Below are 18,996 nucleotides of genomic sequence, written 5' to 3' on the forward strand. Positions count from 1 at the left end.
CTAGAGTGCCATGTCTGCGTGGCTTTGAAAACTTCCAAGAACAAGTGACTCCACCACCTCCCTGGGCAGCCTATCCCAATGTTATTCAAATGTTGCTAACATCACAAGCCACTAAAAGACAGTGTCCTTTAGCTGAGTTTGTCAGGTTTCTGCATGAATCTAACAAAACCCATCTCTTCTCACACTCACCATTGGCACTGCCTAACGACTTTGCCAGATCTATTCTAATCAAAGAGGCTACCTATCGAAGAAGGGACATCAAATACTGATTACAGAGAAGGATGGTAAATATTTGTTCTTAATGAAGACAAAATTTTGTTAGAAAAAAGGAATGTCCATCATATCATTATTTTAGAATTAATGTCATTATTTTTCTAAAAGAAATTATGCCACAAACTCAGAAAACATGTTCCAGCTGCTTATGCACATTTAATTCCAAATTACATTCCCAGAAGAATCAATTCTGTTCTTTCCTACAAAAAAAGCTATTTCCCAAGCTTTAAATACTTGCTTGTATGATTTAAATTTCATAAATTTTATAATCTCATTTCTCTCTGGTCCTATAATTTAACTACTCTGAGAAGAGAACAAGCAGAAAACAGAGGTCAGACAGTGATGGAAACAGCTTAGCTGTTTCTAGGAATGAGTACCACTGATGTGCATGGGAAAGCAATGAAGTGAAGGGGGAGGTACCAATATAAAACGTGTCAGATAAATCAAAAGGACTTTCAAAAAAGCTGAAGCCTAACGTTCCAGACTGCTGATACTGACAAACATCTCAACCTTTCACACCTGCTCTGTGCTTGCAAGCTCCACACCTGCGTGAGCCTCACAAGCAGACGCGAGCCACTATTGCAGACTGCTTTCCTAATTAGGACTCTGAAGGCTTTCTCTAACACTACATTATACTGTACTGGACCCCAGTGCCTTGGCTGTGTCCGATTGCAGCATTCCTAGAATATGTATGTAAGAAGCTTCAGGGATAAAAATATGAGCTGGGCCAAAAAGGTGCATTAAAAATAGACTATAGAGAACGATTTTCCCTCTGCATCTGACTACACCCTCCCTGCTTCCCCAGGTGAAGGCTTGCAGCCCAGCGGACGGAACACACAGTGCCTAGCAGGTGCATGGTCTCCCCACTGTTCAGACAGAACAAGCATCCTCAAAACTGAAATTTAACAACAATGTAAAATTACTTCTTAAAATCACAAACCCCGCAGCTTTTACCCTAGTAACTAATATTCTTCCTGCAGGGAAATGCAGTAAGCCCTGCAGAACACAAACACAAAATCTGCTTACCTGCACTGTGGAACTGATTTCCGATGCAAAGCCTCCTGTCAAGGGTGCCTCGTGGCTGATCAGCAGTCGCCCAGTCTTTGCCACTGACTGAAAAAGAGGAAACCAAACCCCAGCAAGGTAAGCAAATAACAGCTCTTGTGCTTTCTTACTTGTGTTGCTTCTGGAATAGATGAACTATGACACTATTAACAGTGTTAAAATGCAGCCATTTTCCCCCTCCCACGTTTTCATTCCAAGACAAGTCTATATTGAGCAATTAATAGGACGTTTCTGTACTTACTATAAAAGCACTGAAATCTTCCACTCCATTTTAAGCAGATAAGCATATAGTAAGAATAAAACTGGATTCCACTGAACATGAATTTACCCTATCTAAATGCAGCATTTGTGAAGGACGATAAGGATTTTAACAAGTCAGAACAAACTTGGACCTTGAAAATGCTAAAAGACACACACAAAAAGAAAGCCTTCACTGGTACATCTCTCTGCACAACCAGACGCTAGGGGAAGTCACGAATCAAAGCTATTCAGAAAGTAAAAGTGATATAAAACTGTTTGCAAGAACTTCACCTGTGTCCACCCCAGTTTCAGTTTCACGTGGTAATTATAAGCACATATTCTGATTTTCAGTCCCAGTGTTTGTGCAGCCTTTATGGCATCTCTTAACAAATAATCCCATAGCACAACAGGTACGGAAGGTGATCGAAGCACCTTTTAGACTCCTAGTGCAACAGGACAACGAAAGCAAAATCTCTTTAATCTGATGGAAGTGTAAAGCTTCACCACACCCAAAACACTTGACGTTTATTACAACTACGTACTAAATTACCTAGACTAGAACAACATCACAAACCTTTGGTCAGAACCATGGCAGCAGGGTGATACTTTTCATGAAGTACACTGTATGATTTCATGAGGTGCATAAAAAGGTTTCATGGATTTCTGGCATGCACGTCAGCACAGCACACATCAATCCTTCAAGAACAGCTACAGCCTGACGTTGAAGGTCAGTACACAGCCTGCTGCTGATGCACCATTAGTCATCAAATGGAAAAGCCCCACACTGTGCTATCATATCAGATTCCCTGCTGCTGTGATCTTCAGCTTCATATCTACACCAGCACATTCTCCAGTCAGGCAGCTTCATGTTCTCAACATAACAGCAACATAAAAGGCATTGCCTTAGTTACACAGTTTGCCTCCTGATTCAAGCAGGTTTCTAATTCCTTTGCCTTTCTAGCAATGAATCAATCAATAGCTCTAAGCAGCTCATCTGCAGATGTAGTGGCAAGTCACAGGCATATAAACACGACCCACACACTGTGCTGTGAAGTGATCTGACAACATTCAGAGCTAAATGAGCTCGGTCTGACAGGGAGAAAGTAATCCACAGTTAGGCAGGCTTATTTCTTTCATTTTTTCTGCCAGCACTGGAAACTCCTAGCTAAAGTGTAGAGGCATTAACTGCACCATAAAGCTGTCCAACACATAGAGACATGGAATGCATTGGGTTGGAAGGGACTCTCAAAAGTCACTTTCTCCATCCCCCCCGTAGTGAGCAGGGACACCTCCAGCTAGATCAGGCTGCCCTGGGCTACATCAAGTTGGATCTTGAATGTCTCCAGGGTCAAGGCCTCAACATCCCTGGGCAGTGTGTTGCAGTGCTTCAACACTCTTGTAAAGACATTTCTCCTTATATCCAACCCAAAGCTACCCTGCTCCAGTTTCAAACCACTGCCCCTTGTCCTGTTGCTACAGCATAGTTAAATGCACAAAAGCAGACTCCAGTTTTCAGCTGCTGTAAGGCTGACAGAATTAATCAATTTTAAAGGTTCTTTTAGAACCTTCTTATTTGAAACAAAGATTCTTCTGTATGTATTTGTTCAGAGAGGTCCACCCTCTGAAACAGTACAAGCTATCATTAAAGTTACAGATTTGGTTTCTCAGCATTTAATAGCATGAACCAGACACTGGTACATCACATATGAGTCACACAAGCTCAGAGCAGTAACCCAGCAGGCCAGTATCCTGTCTCCACAGAGGAGACTATTTGATGTATAGCACACAGTAGGAAAAGGCCCTTTAATGTGTTTTTTCACTATTTCTTAGCCTCCCACTGTTTTCACATCACAGGTTTCCTGAGTCCAATGTGGTAACTTTTGTCGTATGATTTTTTCTGTTCTCAAATTGAACCCCTGTAAACAATAAAGAAAAATGGGAAAATACACAAATCTCTGTTTTGGAAACCTGCTTTGACTACATGAGAAATCCCTGCTTTTGCATTTGCTCCCCAAGGACTTCAAGGGCTCCTTGCCCATAGAAGCCTGTTCAGAGCAAACAAGCAGCTGTGATCACCATTGCATGCAAGTGTCTCAGCCCTACCACAAAGCACTAATGTCACTCCTATGATCAGAGCCCAACTCTTGACCTAACAGCACCATGGCCATTAAGCCATGTCCCAGAGGGCCATGTCTACATGCCTTTTGAACAGCTCCAGGGATGATCAAGCACAGATTAAAGTTTGGTCCCTGGGTTTTAGGAAAGCAAAATTCCAGCAATTTAAGGAGCTGGCCAAAGGACCCCCTGGGAGATGGCCTTCAGAAGCAAGCCGAACAGAACTGACAGATCTTTAAGGACACTTTCCATAGAGCACAAGAGCTTTCGGTCTCCAAGAAGAAGAAATCGGGCAAGGAAGATAAGACTGAAGGGCAAGAAGGAACTGCAGAATTGGAGGCAGGGACAGGTATCTTGGGAAAAGATTAGGAATGCTGCCCAGTTGTGTAGGGATGGAGTCAGAAGGCTGAGGCATGGCTGGAGCTGAACCTGGCAAGGGATGCAAAAACCAAAACACTAAGCACAGCTCTGTGTGAGTGTGTCAAGCAGAAAAAGAAAGGCAAAGACAGCATCCCCCCTGGTGAACAGGAATGGCCAACTGGTAGCAACAGAGATACTCAACAACTTCTTCTGCCTCAGTCTTCACTGGAAACATTCATTGTCTGACTGGATAGGGTTCTGAGCAACCTGATCTAGTTACACATGTCCCTGCTCACTGCAGGGGGCTGGAAGCAGGTGACACAGAAAGGGCCCTTCCAACCCAAACTTTTCTGTTTTTTTGGTTCTTCCCTGAAACAACACAATGCATAGGAACAAACAACAAGGTTTCCATCCAAAGCTTTCTTGAAATATAGAGGAGCAAAATATGTGACTAATTGGTTTCTTAACTGGTTATAACTACTCTCATATCTTTACAATGACTGTCGGCAAGCGTAATTCCAGTGTTCTGCTTCTGTAGCCATGTAGTCTATAGCATGCTCTTGCAACCTGGAGCTACAAGACCAAAAGACACATTTCCTGTGGAAACAGTGACAAAGTTAACTGTCACCATGCAAACAGTAGTATTTTATGAGTATGAGGTCCATTCAGTTAAGAAATCCGAGGAGCAACATGTAAGGTGGAAAAAGACCACGAGCAGATAGCCAAGAAACATAAAGCTGATCCCAGGATACTTGCACCACAATTGGACAGTTCAGTGCCTGGTGAGTGCAGTTAATGTATCAAAACCAAAGCCCACCACGTCAGGCTCACTGATCTTCATTTTCCTTTAGACACAGTCCAGCTGGATGAGGTCAATTCGAAGGAATGCAAGCACTGGTAGACCAACAGGTCTGCTAGGGCATGCCGTCTGTTAAGTACAGGACACCAAAGATCTACTGCTAACAATTATTCAGTCACTTTGATGACAACAGCTGAGAGAAATTGCCACCTGTGCATTAAGGACAAAGCTCTAATCCACACTGTAGCTATGGCTCCAGTCAAATAGCCTGGACAGTGAACAGGCATAGAGCTGTCCCTAGGCTGCTCAGCAGTACTGTATTACTCACTGGTTCCCACTGTGGCCAATTTCTGGTTTGCTCCTTCCAGTGAAAGGGCAGATGTTTTCCCATCCTGCCAGGAATTTATGCTGAGCTCCATGAGGAGGTTGGCAGAACCTTTCAGTGAGAGGAGCAAAGCAATAATGAAGCGCTCAGAAGAACAGACCGTTGGATGATCTCCTAAAGCAGCAAGTTCAGAGTCACTATCATTGATAATATTGACCCACAAAGTTTGCTTCTGCAAAGACACCACGATTTCTTTGCAAAAGTCAGTCATCCGGGCTTACTGCAGCCCACAAGACCTTAATTCTGCAGTTCAGCTTGCAGAGCTTTTATTACTAAGTCACATAGGAATCATTCGCAACATTTCTTTGCACCACAGTAGCAACAGTCCAGAGAGCTTTAAGATGATTAATTAGGTAAGAAATGTAACTCTCATTTGCACATTTTCACTTACAGCTTAGCCCTGCACGAGATTCCCCACTTCCAGTAACACATGCATTTTAGTACAGGAACCCCTACAACCACAGAATTCTAACCTGACTCTGACCAGCAGAGCCCTAGGAGGCATGCCGGGGGCTTGTTAATCAATACCACACCAGCCAGCAGCTCACAGACAGGAAATCTGCAGCCTAACCTCTCCAAAGCTTCTGAGTAAATCTGCTAAATGTAAGGAAGAAGAAAAAGGTGTGTCTGAAGACTGAATTTCTGAAAGGAAGAAAAAGTATCTTCAAAGTGTTTTGTAGGTTAAAAAGTAATATATTGTATAGCTGTTTCATTTATATGTTTCAGTTCCTGGAGCAGCATCCCTCATGATAGTTTAGCCTTCCACTAACAACAGAGCCGCTCGGTTGAGTAGTAGGGAAGTGCTGCTTGCCTGCATGGGGACTGACATCTTTGCTGTGGCTGCAGTAAATGCAAACATCTGCATGCACACAGAACAGCTGGAGAGTCAGCAGAGCATGCTCAAAGCAGAGGCGCCCCTGTCAGCAGTGTGTGCCGACAAGCACAGTAACTTCATGTGTTCATGTTTACAGCTGAGGGCATAAAAAAGGGAGAAATCCCTCCCGATCCCAGCTCCCTGGTGTGAATAAAACACAGACGTAGGATGCCGATGTTAGGATAAACCAGCACAGCAGGGAATGCATCTTCTCCTCCAAAAAAAGCAAGCCCCTCTATGGGCAGCTAACTCCTCCCTCTTTGAATCATAACCACAGCATCACCCACACTCCAGCCCTAGGGAATAAAGCAAGAGCTTTAGCCAGAAGTCAGTGAAGACTGTCAAGTAAACACTGGTCCGTGACATGGTGAGTCACACCAAACTCTTCACTGGTCCATGACACAGTGCTTTGAGAACGTACACACAGAGCAGGGGCTCAGGCCTTGCTGTTACACTTCCCAAGGAAGCAGCAAAGGCAGCACAGACTCTAAAAAAGATTGTGTCACTTCTGTAACACGTAACACAGCTTTGGATGCTGGCCTGTCCAGCTGAACACTGGGAGCTGATGCTGGGCTCACTTTCAGTCCTCTGGAGGTAAAGCACAAGGGATTGCCTCATGTCTCCTTCAGAAGCACCATACCAGAACTCTACGCACATACAACCTTTACAATCTATTTCTTTTTTCTTGTGAAAGGCTTTAGAAAGATGACAGATCAGTGTGTTTTGATGCATATAAAATTCTTTCTATGCTCAATAAACATAACCTTTGGCAGCCTTGCCTTGCAAAAGGCTTCCTTCCACCTCCAGAAGGAAAATGTCAACTCCTATCACAAAGAAAAGGAATTACAAATTAAAGCATTTCTCTTCATTTTAGGAACAGCTCTAAAAATAAGGACAGATGTATAACATTACCAAGATCTCGCCTTTCTTCCAAGGGGCTGAAGTAGGAGGCAGTGGGACCCGAGCAAAAATGTGCTAAAACCAAAAAGTTTAAAGAACTTGCTCAACAGCTTGAAGTAACTATGTGCAGCCATGTGGGTGTCTCACAGTACATCACATCGCAACGCAGTGCTCACCAGAGAGCAAAAAGCATCCTAACATGGGCACGAAAGCAGATCAAAGACAGGAGGTTAGGCCACTCATTGCACTAAGCCCGCAGTGGATCCAGGTTTGAAAGGCTTACTTAAGAACATAAACCCACAGCCCTTTAGGATTCACTGCCTAAGCAACCAGAACAAATTATACCCTTCAGAAAAGGAAGCATGCACTAAGCACACTGACAGCAAAGTGTCATGGCCTCTGGGGACAAAAGCTTACTGAGCTACTCAGCTCTCTAGATGTAGTAGTAAGGGCATGTGTTCAAGAGGAGCAAGACTTGGAATCGATGCCTGTCAATGAATGGGTTCTCCAATGCAATCTTCCATCTCACTGGGATGTGACCTTTTTACCAAATCACAGGGCAAACTGGGAGATCAGGCTGCTTATATTCTATTGTGTTATTACCCTAAATCACACAGAATGAGTCAGAGAGAAAAGGGAAAGGGATCATTCCTACCAGAAAGGCACTCTCCAAAAGGAAAGCTGCTGGGTTCCCATCTGCAGAACTGTGTTTTAGAAAAGGCTCTACAGAACAAAAGGCATCAAAATCTGACAGGCTGAACTCTTGACAATTTCAGTGTGACCTGAATCTTTTGAGAACAGTTCCAGCTGAACTGATCAGGACATATAAGAGCAGCAGTCAAACCTAAACATATAAGCAGAAAATAACTGAAATATTAAAACCAGTCCTTGCCATCATTAAAAAAAAAGGCAGGGAGGAGAATAATAAAGAAGACAAAAAAGAAAAAATAAAAGTTGTGGCTTTGTTTTTTTTTAAAGTTTCTCTGCTACAAACACTCAAAAAATTCAGAGAAATGATCACTTCAGACATTAGTTTTCTAAGTACTTGAAAAGTTCTCTCAAGCTCAGAAGAGACATTACATCAAGCCTTCAAAGCATCGAGCCTAGCAAGCAACCATATATATATATATATATATATATATATGCACTGAAATCACAACTTCTGCAGCTTGAAATGCATTCAATCTCTGACTGAATAGAGACAGCTGAGGAATATACCTCTGATGTAATTTCACTTTTTTTACTTGTCAGGATTCTGTGAAACATAAAGTACAAAATCCAGGTCTAACCTACCTTAAGTGATGTGAAGTGTTCCCTGCACCTTTGTAAGCTGCCACCCTGTAGAACCAGTGATATCTCTTGATCAGAGCAGCAATGCTGCATTTTCAGAATGCCGAGGAACCTTCAAAGAGGCTACATCGAATTTGAGTGCAAAGGACTGCTTGCGTGTAAGGACAGGCATTTTTCATTCATGAGGTTTCCCAAGTCAGATATTACTAAGGACTTCAGTACCAATGTGCATGTGTATATAAATGTAGACACACAGAGTCTTTGCTTTTATTCCAGCAAAGATGTCTCAGAATTTTTTTTTCTAAGGTCAACTACTTAGGTCCTTTCTGAGGTCGCTCAGCTATACAGTGGTGACACAACTTGCCTTGTATCTTTACCTCCAACTACATCAGGCTGCCCAGGGCTACATTCAATCCTCCTTAACTTTTTAAATAAAAACAACAAAACCACCCACCCACCCAAATGTTTAAACCAAGACACTTCCAGAGGCCAATTAATCTTATCCCAAAACAAGCTACAGAAACAGCTGAGATGAATGACCCTCAGAAGATAGCTTTTCTCTAGAGCTACTGTATCTAGCTCAAACTTCAATACTCAGACATTTGAAAAGTGGCAAAAGAATACAGAAGTTTGCACATTTACCCATCCCAGGAATTATACCAATTATCCCAGTTACTGCTGGGATGCAGTCACAGCTCACAGCAGTCTGCAGCAGGCAGGAGCAACCTCATCTTGGTCAGATGACAAACACTCAACTACTTCAAAATTGAACATAACCACAAAGAAAACATCAGTCAAAGTAGCATCAATTTGTATTTATGTTTGCTATATTTACTATTGAAGCTGATCGATGCTTCACCCAGAGCTAAGTGTTTATAACCATGCTCGTTAGGAGCAGTGCAGAGTCAAGGCAGCTACTTAGCTTGGCTAAAAAGAGGCCCCTGGTGGCAGCTGTGAAGGATAACCTCAGAGCCTCAAATAAGGATTCTGATGGCATCATTTTCTATGTAGAAACAGCTACATAAAAGCAGGCTAAGCAGTTAGATTTGAAGTGAACTTTGACATATTACTGCTCATCTCCAAAGCACTAACCATTTCAGCCCATTTTCACTTATGCCTGCAGCAGAGCTGTCAAATTAGTCTTAAAGCTTCATATACTACCAGTTACACAAAGCATTTCATTTTTTAATTGGCTGCATTGGAAACTTCAGTGTTAAAGCTATTTCATTTCTAAAGATACTAACAATTAAGTTAGGGTTATGAGGCCTGCTCATTCCCTGACACCAACCATGAAAGCTCTTTCATTTTGTTTAAAAATTGCAGAGATTGGAAAGGAAAATTCACTTAAATATTTCTAAATATAAATGCAGAATTTCTTGGATGAACATAAGAATAAAATAAGCCTGCAGAGTAAAACATATTTGACCAGCAAATGTGCACAACTGCTGGAAAATTCAAATCCTTTCTTCAATAAAGCTTCATGACACTGACCCATGTGGAACAGTACACATAAACATTAGGCATATGACTAGGAGCAATCACACAGCCTGCAGGAACTTAGATAAGAGCCAGAAAGAGCTCTACAGAGAGCCAGAGTCAAGAGAACAGTGATGATGTGGAGACTCTCAAAATGTGTGTTAAGGCTGATACCAAAGAGGTGGGAATAGAGACCTGCATGTGTAGGGACTGAAAGCAGCACCGGCCAAGGACTAAGAGCAGCCTGGGGCAATCACAAAGAGCACTACTCCCAGCAGTAACACCGAGGCCTGTGTTTTTTACATCAAAACCCAAAGTCCTGCTCTCTGATAAGATCACAGCAGAGAATCAGCACCAGCAAAAGAGCGTGTCATGTGCACTGTCCTCTTACTCTGCAGTCAACAGCAAGAGGTGACAGACAAAATTCAAACACATGCAAGGCAAGGAAAAGTATAAAAGCTTGGCCTGAGATTTATGGATGCTGACATAAAATAGCAGTTTGAGGCAAAGGGCAGCCTGTAGCAAGTGATGATTTGCTTATTCATTGGACTGGTGTAAAAGCAACCCCATTAACCACCAAAGAGCCTGCAAAGAGGACTTCAGCAGACCAATGGCAGCCCTCAGAATCATAGTTTTCAAGTAGCTTGACAAAAAATGGTTCCATGGAAGAGACTTTGGACTAAATTCCATGAAGCAGCCATGGAAAAGACTTGTCTGTATGAGAATGGTTCCAGAGAAGCAATACCAACATTTATGCTGCAGCATAGAATCATAGAATCAGCCAGGTGGGAAGAGACCTCCAAGCTCATCCAGTCCAATCTAGCACCTAACCCTGTCCAACCAACCAGTCCATGGCACTAAGTGCCCCAGTCAGGCTTTTCTTGAACAACTCCAGGCACAGCGACTCCACCACCTCCCTGGGCAGCCCATTCCAATGCCAATCACTCTCTCTCTGAAGAGCTTCCTCCTAACATCCATCCTGAACCTTCCCTGGCTCAACTTGAGACTGTGTCCACTTTTCTGTTGCTGGTTGCCTGGAAGAAGAGACCAACCCCATCTGGCTACAGCCTCCCTTCCAGGTAGTTGTAGACAGCAATGAGCTCTGCCCTGAGCCTCCTCTGCTCCAAGCTACACCACCTTCATTACCCTTCTCTGGACACATTCCAGCCGTTCCAGTAGCACATAACATGTTCCAGTAGCACATAACATGTTCCTGAATTTGCGAAAAAACTCAAACTGCCAATCCAGGACAAGAGGAAAAATGTTAGATTGTAAATCAGGAGAGAAGTTTTCCAGACACAAGGTTTTACTTTAACAGTCCTTTATGTGCTTACTGGTTGTTCTCTATCACTTTCCCAAATGCCACTTGTGAAAAGTGAACCTTGGGGTTCTTGCTTACAGTTACAAATATTTTGGGCAAATCCTCCCCCTTCCATTTCCTTTGAGGCCTTTCCTCCCAGCAGCTCTAAGCTGCTACAGAGGAAGCAATGTAGGGAGGGGAAGGTAAGCAGACATGGGGCTATGCAAACACAGTAATTATGTTACTTCACACGATTTTTCAGTGTATGGAGATGCAAATTCCAGTTTTGCCTGGCCAGTGCCTTGTAAGAAACACTGTGTAAACCCAAAGATTGTGATAGAGCACACAGGAATTTCACAGGTCTCATGAAATCTTGCCTCCTGCTTTGCTGCTGGGATTTTTGAGGGATCCTAGATCAATTCTGTTCTCCAGAACTGGGTGTGCTCGTGGCCTAAACTGGAACAGCTGCAAAGAACCATGTGTTTGCTCTACCATTGCTCTGAACCCTGACACATAACTGTCTTGCAAAGCTGAAGCGACTGTTTGGTCCATGTAACGTGCATTTATTTTTCATATCTGATACAGAACATTGTGTACAGCACAAAAACACATGCCTTTAAAACAAACAGCCAGCAGTGTCTGAATTTAAATTGTTTCTACTAGAGGAGTTTGTTAGGGTTTTAAATTCACATACATCTTCTTACCTTGCAAACTGTCTCTGTATCCCAGGGTAAGATAGTCCTCAGATCAATGACCTCACAGGATACACCGAGCTTCTCCTGAGCCATCGTTGCCACCTCCTTGATCACGTGTACCTAAAAAGGCCATGCACTTCAGCAGTAAACATTTAGTTCTGTTTAAGAGGTGATGCACACTGAATGCAAGCAGTAATTTAATGTACTGCTGACACGTTAAGCAGAAACCTTTTCATTCACTAATCCAACAGGCACTTATTGTTAGTTCTTCTATTTACTAATTAGCACAGAATCACAGACTCTCAGACTGGAAGGGGCTGGGAGGGACCTCGAAAGCTCATCCAGTCCAACCCTCCCTGCCAGTGCAGGACCACCTAGAGCAGATGACACAGGAATGCATACAGGTGGGTTTTGAATATCTGCAGAGAAGGAGACTCCACAACCCCCCTCCACACACATTTTGATGTAGCAGTGACATGGCATCCTGCCAGAAGCACTGCTCACATTCAGAAATAGCATCTGTCCTGTCATTGGACATCACTGAGCAGAGCCTGGCTCCATCCTCCTGACGCTGCCCTTCACTTCTTTATAAACACAAATGAGGTCACCTCTCCGGCTCCTGTTCTCCAACCTAATGAAACTCAGCTGCCCCAGCCTTTCTTCAGAAGGGAGATGTTAATGGTCTTCCAACCAGATCACCTCTGTGATCCTTCGACTCTGTAACTGGTATGTGCAATCACTCTGCCTAGGGACAGTCAGCTCCAGGCTGGTCGCACAGACCGGTCCCAGGCTTAAGCACAGAGCCTGCAAACACCCTCAGCACAACTGTTTTTTCTGCAGAAGCCTGGCACACACAGAACGTGCTGGCCTCACCACGTGTCCCCATGCTATGCTGCACAGCCACCCCCAGTCTGGTCTGCTCCTCACTTTGGATGAGGGCAGCACATCGGTGCTGCTCCCTCTCACAGCAGAAGTGCCTGTCTCAGCACTTGGCTGACATTTCCCACATCGTTTTTCTGATGGATGTCACTCCAAGTCTGCTCTGCACTACTGCCTGCTGAGTGAATTCAGGATAGCATTAAACCTCCATAGCTTTCATGCCATTACTTTTTCAATTTAATTGGGAGTGTGATGAACACTAAAGTTACATCCAAATGGAACTAAATTTTGCACTTTCCGAAGAGAACAGAGAACTGCAGAAATTGCTTTCTGCTGAAGAAACAAGTACAGACCTTGAAGGAATCCATCATTTAATGCCAGTGTAAAGTGTCAGGGACTAGTAGGAGTAACCATAGATATAAAGGAGATTAGGTAATCTGAGGACAAGAAAACTATCACAGAAAAGCACTGAAGATTGCAGATTTCAAGCAGAAAAAAAGTTAAAACAAAGCCAAACCAACAGGGCACAACCCCAGACACCAATTCTGTACCTTTTTTTCTGTCAGAATTTTCAGTATTTGCAAACCTGAGTTTGGGAGGTCAGCAAGCATGTTCTGGAACAGCTTGTAAGGGAGCCAAAACTACACCAGCCCGAGTGCATTCTGTGTTCAAAGCAGCCTCGCTCTATGTACTGCACGTTAACTCCCGCAGGAAAAAGCTACACTTTCCTTCCAGCAAGCAGCTCTGAACTCCCCTCCTCAGGGTGACTCTGGCTGCTCCGTTCCTCAACAGATCGCTTTCATAGTTGCAGGTAATCCTTAGGCTCCTGCACAGGCACCTCTTCCGCGCTTCCCGCGCCAGGTGCAACTGAAAGGGAGCAGTTTTATACAACAAAATCAGAGCTTGCATAAAGCCTGCCGATTATTCAGGCACACACTGATAGAAGGAGCAGGCAGTCTGTCTGGTACTTGAGCCCAGGTGCAGCCCTACTCAAACATCACCTAACCCTTACCCCAAGCTTTGCTGGATGAGAAATAGTTTTTAAGAAGCTTACTGACCTGAGTGCCCCAAGCAACCAGTGTTACATCACTGCCTGTCTGCAGCACCTCAGCTTGAGACAGTGGAATGTTGTAGGGCTCCACTGGAACTTGTTCCACTGAATAAATAAAAATGAAAGGTAAAAATAAGCATTAGATTCCTTTAGTATAAAAATATGCATTAAAATTATTTTCCGTGTTAATAGACCAAACTTACATCAAGTCAGCCTTTCTTCCACAGATTTAGTTGCAATGAGAAGTACTTCCAACTACACTGTTACAAACATTCAGAGTGGTGTTTAATTTCTCTGTTATAACAGATCAACATTCCACAGCAATAAGACAACACATCTACACAACGATAGCACTAAATCCTGGCATAATCCAACTCAAAAGTATCAGCATCAGATTTGGAAATGAGCACTGGCACAATTGATTGAAAAAAAACAAGTAAGCACTGCAGTTAATTCTAACAAGCATCAAGAAAACCTTGATATTATATATTTAACACTCAGACAAAAAGGAAAAGCTGTGCCAGCAGCCTCCCAGTGCCTGCCAAGAATGATGTTCCACCTTTTATGTGTAAATAGAGGGGCAAAAAAGTTTTCAGAAATGTCACACAGACGTGTCAGATGGAAATGGGTTTGTGTTGTTCCTTCATTGGTGTGGCAGATCCCACACAACCAGAACAACCTAGGGTTTTTTCTTTTGACTCCCAAGTTGTTTATAACTCTGCAACAAATCAAGTAGTGATTTAACATTTTTAATTGCAGCAATTTTTTATTCTCCAGTAATGATGCATAAATAGTACAAATTCACAGATCACAGAATTAGTAAACCTCTGCAGATTGTCTACTCCAGGATCCTTGCTCTGATCAGTGTCACCTGGAGCAGGCTGTTCAGAGTCACGTCCAGTCTGAATGTGAGCATTTCCATGATCAGAGACTCTCTGGACAGCCTGTTCCTGTGGTTTTGCCTATGCTTACGTTAGAGATGCCTCACTTCACCTGAGCAGGCCCAGGGATGTACAAACTAAACCACTTCTGCTGAAACAGAACAGGGACTTCTTCCAGCGCGATTCAAGAGCACTGGTCCACTCAGTCAAGGCACAAAAGAGAACAAGCATTAATTTTAACACGAGATGCTTTTAAACAGCACAAAAATCAGATCTCTTTGCAAAGTATTATTTTCAATATAGTAAAATGTCAGTGTCTTACTACAGCAATGGCTTTGATGAACAAGTAGCTGAAGGACAGCTGGCAGAACACAAGCCAGTGTGTGCCCAGGTGGCCAAGAGGGCTGACAGCATCCCGGTCTGTATCTGTACCAGTGTGTCCAGCAGGAGCAGGGCAGGGGTCATGCCCCTGTCCTCAGCCCCACTGAGGCCGCAGCTTGAGTACTGTGTTCAGCTCTGGGTACCGCGGGACAGGAAAGGCCTTGAGATGCTGGCATGTGTCCAGAGAAGGGCAGTGAGGCTATGGGCAGTTAGGGGGGCATGGTGCATGAGGAGTGCCTCAGGCAGCTGAGGTTGTTTAGACTGGAGAAGGGAAGGCTGAGGGCACACCTCACTGCTCTCTACAGCTACCTGAAAGGAGGTTCTAGTGACATGGTGTAAAAAGATGAAGTTATTACTAGTCATATTAGTATTACTATCCAGGTAAAAAATTAATAACTGTATGAAAATTATTTATTATTGTTAAGTCTCGCCAGAAAACTTCTTTCTAACGTTCGAACGCAGGGCATTATGGCAAGGATTAATACAACCTTCCTCAGGCAGTAATGACCAATAGCAGAAGCAAATTGAAGGGAGAAACTTAATACTTTAACCTATGGTTTCAACAGCCATAAACCATCCCATCTACAGCCTGGTTTTAGCTGACATTTCAAAGACATTGCCAGCTCTGAACAAAATATCACACATCTATTGAGAGATCTCACAGGAATAAAGGAAATTCCACAAATGAAACTCAAATGCCTAATTAATTTTACAGATAGCAAATATTACTTCCGATTATAATCTTTGACACCTTCATTTTTCAGTGAAGTCCCTACACACCCATTGTAACATCAGTCCAAAAGTTCTCTGCAGCAAACATGAAGCTGGAACCCAAAATGTTGTTGTGATAGGGGCAACATAACTTTTCATCATGGAAATAAGGGAAATTTTACTCTGTCTCGGGTGGAGTTTTATACCATCCTCTGTAAACAATATCCTCTCTTTCTCCTAAAAAGGTATCAATGTCCAAGCAGAAGTTTCCAGCAGAAAATTTTAACTCCCCCAATCTTGTCCCCCCACCCTCCAAAAAAAATTTGTTTTTGAGATAAAGCAAGAGAGGACACCTCAGACCACTTTGTCCTCTTGCCTTGGAAAGCTTGCCTGTCAGCGTTGAGAAATGAAGAGACAAGCAATACCACATGGCTCAAACTCCACGTGTAGGCAGCTTTCCAAACCTGCACTGCCTTCTGTCTCCTGCTAGAAGCAGCTCACTCATGGGACAGTGTGCAAATCTGCTCTACTCACAACTTGCATTTTTCAAAACCTTCTTTCCACCATTTATTCTGTTGCTGTTCATCAAGTTTCTGCCTCTGCTGCTGACTCTGGACCAAACCAACAGTTGCCATCACACAATTACAGAATCACAGAATCATAGAGTGGTTTAGGTTGGGAGGGATCTCAAAGCTCATCCAGTTCCAATGCCCTGCCATAGGCAGGGACACCTCCCACTAGAACAGGTTGCTCAAGGACTCATCTAACCTGGTCCTGAACACCTCCAGGGAGGGAGCAGCCACAGCCTCCCTGGGCAACCTGTGCCAGTGTCTCACCACCCTCACTGCAAAGAACCCTTTCCTAACATCTAGTTTCAATCTCCCCTCTGCCAGTTCAAACCCATTCGTCCTTGTCCTGTCATTAACAGGCCTTGTCAATAGTCCCTCTCCAGCCTTCCTGTAGACCCCTCCAGATACTGGAAAGCCACTCAAAGCCTTCTCTTCTCTAGGCTGCAGAGCCCCAACTCTCTCAGCCTGTCCTCAGAGCAGAGCTGCTGCAGCCCTCTGAGCATCTTGGTGGCCTCCTCTGGACTCGCCCCAATAGTTCCATGTCCTGGCACCTCCAAAGGTCATCCAGTCCAACCCCCCTACAGTGAGCAGGGGCATTCTTCACTAGATCAGACTGTTCAGAGCCTTGCTGAGCCTGAGCTTCAGTATCTCCAAGGATGGGACCTCAACTATCTCCCCAAGCAACCTGTTGCAGTGTTCCACCACCCTCATGTTAAAGAACTTGTTCCTAATATCCAATCTAAATCTGCTCTTCTGTAATTTTGAATCATTGCCCTCGTCCTGTCACTGCAGGCCTTTGGAAACTGTCCCTCTGCAGCCTTCTTGTAGCCCCCTTCAGATACTGGAAGGCTCTTATTAATTCTTCCTGGAGTCTACTCTTCTCCAGACTGAACACCCCCAGCTGGCTTAGCCTGTACTTGTAGCAGAGCTGCTCCAACCTCCTGATCATTTTTATGGCACTGTTCTGGACACACTCCATGAGATCCACGTCCTTCTTGTGTTGAGGGCTCCACAGCTGGACACAGTGCTTCAGGTGAGTTTACATCAAGGCAGAGCAAATTGGCAGAATCCCCTCTCTGGATCTGCTGGCCAGGCTGCTTTTGATGCAGCCCAGGTTGCCACTGGCCTCTCCAGTTCATCCAAAAGAATAACAAGCTAATTCTGACAACCATTTCAAGCACTGCCATCCTCAAATGACTTTGTGGCTCTATGCTACACATAATGATGGCTACTAAAAGTACTTTGAACCAAAGAATTTACTAGAGCTGAAACAAATGAGACAAGCTATCACACTTCCTACACATACCATCAAAACTGCAAGGGGCAGATTCTCAAGATTTTAGAAATAGTTTTCATTTTGGGGTAACAGTGGCAATCACTTCATCAACATAAAGCATCTGCACACTGGCCTTTGTATGTAGATTTCTCAAAAACGTAGTTTAACCTATGTCAAACACATTGCACTTTGATGGAGGCCAATGTCTCTTGGTTCTGTATTGTTTTAGCTGTACAAGTCAGTCCACTTCCAAAGTTAACTAAACATAAAGCAGACTGTAAATGTTCATTTGTTTTTCCACTCAGATTTAAAGATCACAATTCCTCCAAACACAGCTATAGACAAAAGCAGCCAAGACTTCACCTGTGACTATCAATCTATTTTCTGTGGTTTGAGAATTGCCTTACAGGCAAACACAGCATAGAAATTGTTACCTGCAGCTCTGTAGAGTATTTTTGGTTCAAAGAATATGCATGGATTTTCATCCTCTATGCACGACAGCAGCAGTCCTTTGGCCTGAAGAGGACTCCGTGGAATAACGACCTGGAAAAAAGTATTTGTAACTAGTTTATTTAAACTGCAATTCTGCTACAAGCTTCCTCAGTTGAGAACTAAAACACCAGCAAATCTTTGCTGTAAGTAACTCTGTGTATAGATTGATCAGCTCTGACAGAGCGCATTGCCATCAGCACTCCGCTACTAACTTGCGCTGCCTTCTGAATTTCTGTTTGCTCACTGATGAACCTTGACTAGTTCCCCTCTGCACCATGGATTAGATACTAAGGGACTTCCTTCTAATAAGGTAGAATAAAATTCCCAACAGTTTGAGCTAGAAGAAACAGAAGACTGCCAGTCTGATTAAAAACATTGGATTAGCAAAATCAATGCACACGTATGACAAAAGCCAGTCCAGCTAAGTGATCCTCAATTGCTGGCATGAACACTCTTCACAGCAGGTCTGGAAGGAATTCAGACTTAGTCCAGTAAGTTTTGAAGACTGAAAAATGAAATAGCTGGTTTAGGTTCCTTTCTTTTCATGGAAGCTTGAAATTTGTTCATTTTGCAAATCAACAAATACCACAGAAAACCCCTGAAAGTATTACCAAGCAAGGATAAAACCAAGCAAGGCCTCCAGATGTAATCTGAATATGTGGAAGGAAAACTATAACTGATTTGCCAACAAGAGAATTAATTTTGGATGATCTAAGAGAATACAGACTATGAACAGAAAATCACCATATTATCATAGTTCAAATGAAAACAGAATCCAAGAATTCAGCTCCCTCAGCTGATTCTCAGCCCAGAGATCTCGCACACAGTCTGATGTGTGCTAGAAAACATTTTTATAGCTGTGAAGTCAGATGTGGCTTACTCTGAAAACATCACTTGTAGCAAAAACAAACCTCCATGTAACTACAGACACATTCACTTACTGGTCTAGGAATTTCCAGGAGTTCAGAAATATTTTTCAGAGTA

At 43.3% G+C, this 18,996-nt stretch overlaps 1 protein-coding gene across 1 annotated transcript in view; it reads right to left on the reverse strand.

The window, feature by feature from the left end:
• BCKDHB (branched chain keto acid dehydrogenase E1 subunit beta) overlaps positions 1 to 18,996 on the reverse strand; it is an 89,368-nt gene that overhangs the window by 39,928 nt on the left and 30,444 nt on the right. The window contains exons 6-9 of the mRNA XM_064169321.1: positions 17,955 to 18,063; positions 13,710 to 13,807; positions 11,782 to 11,892; positions 1,300 to 1,386 (exon numbers count right to left, since the gene is read on the reverse strand). Of these exons, the coding sequence (XP_064025391.1) occupies positions 1,300 to 1,386; positions 11,782 to 11,892; positions 13,710 to 13,807; positions 17,955 to 18,063 (405 nt within the window). The remainder of the gene's footprint in view (positions 1 to 1,299; positions 1,387 to 11,781; positions 11,893 to 13,709; positions 13,808 to 17,954; positions 18,064 to 18,996) is intronic.

Source organism: Pogoniulus pusillus, chromosome 31 (assembly GCF_015220805.1).
Source record: "Pogoniulus pusillus isolate bPogPus1 chromosome 31, bPogPus1.pri, whole genome shotgun sequence".
In the NCBI taxonomy this organism is placed as follows: Eukaryota; Metazoa; Chordata; class Aves; order Piciformes; family Lybiidae; genus Pogoniulus; species Pogoniulus pusillus.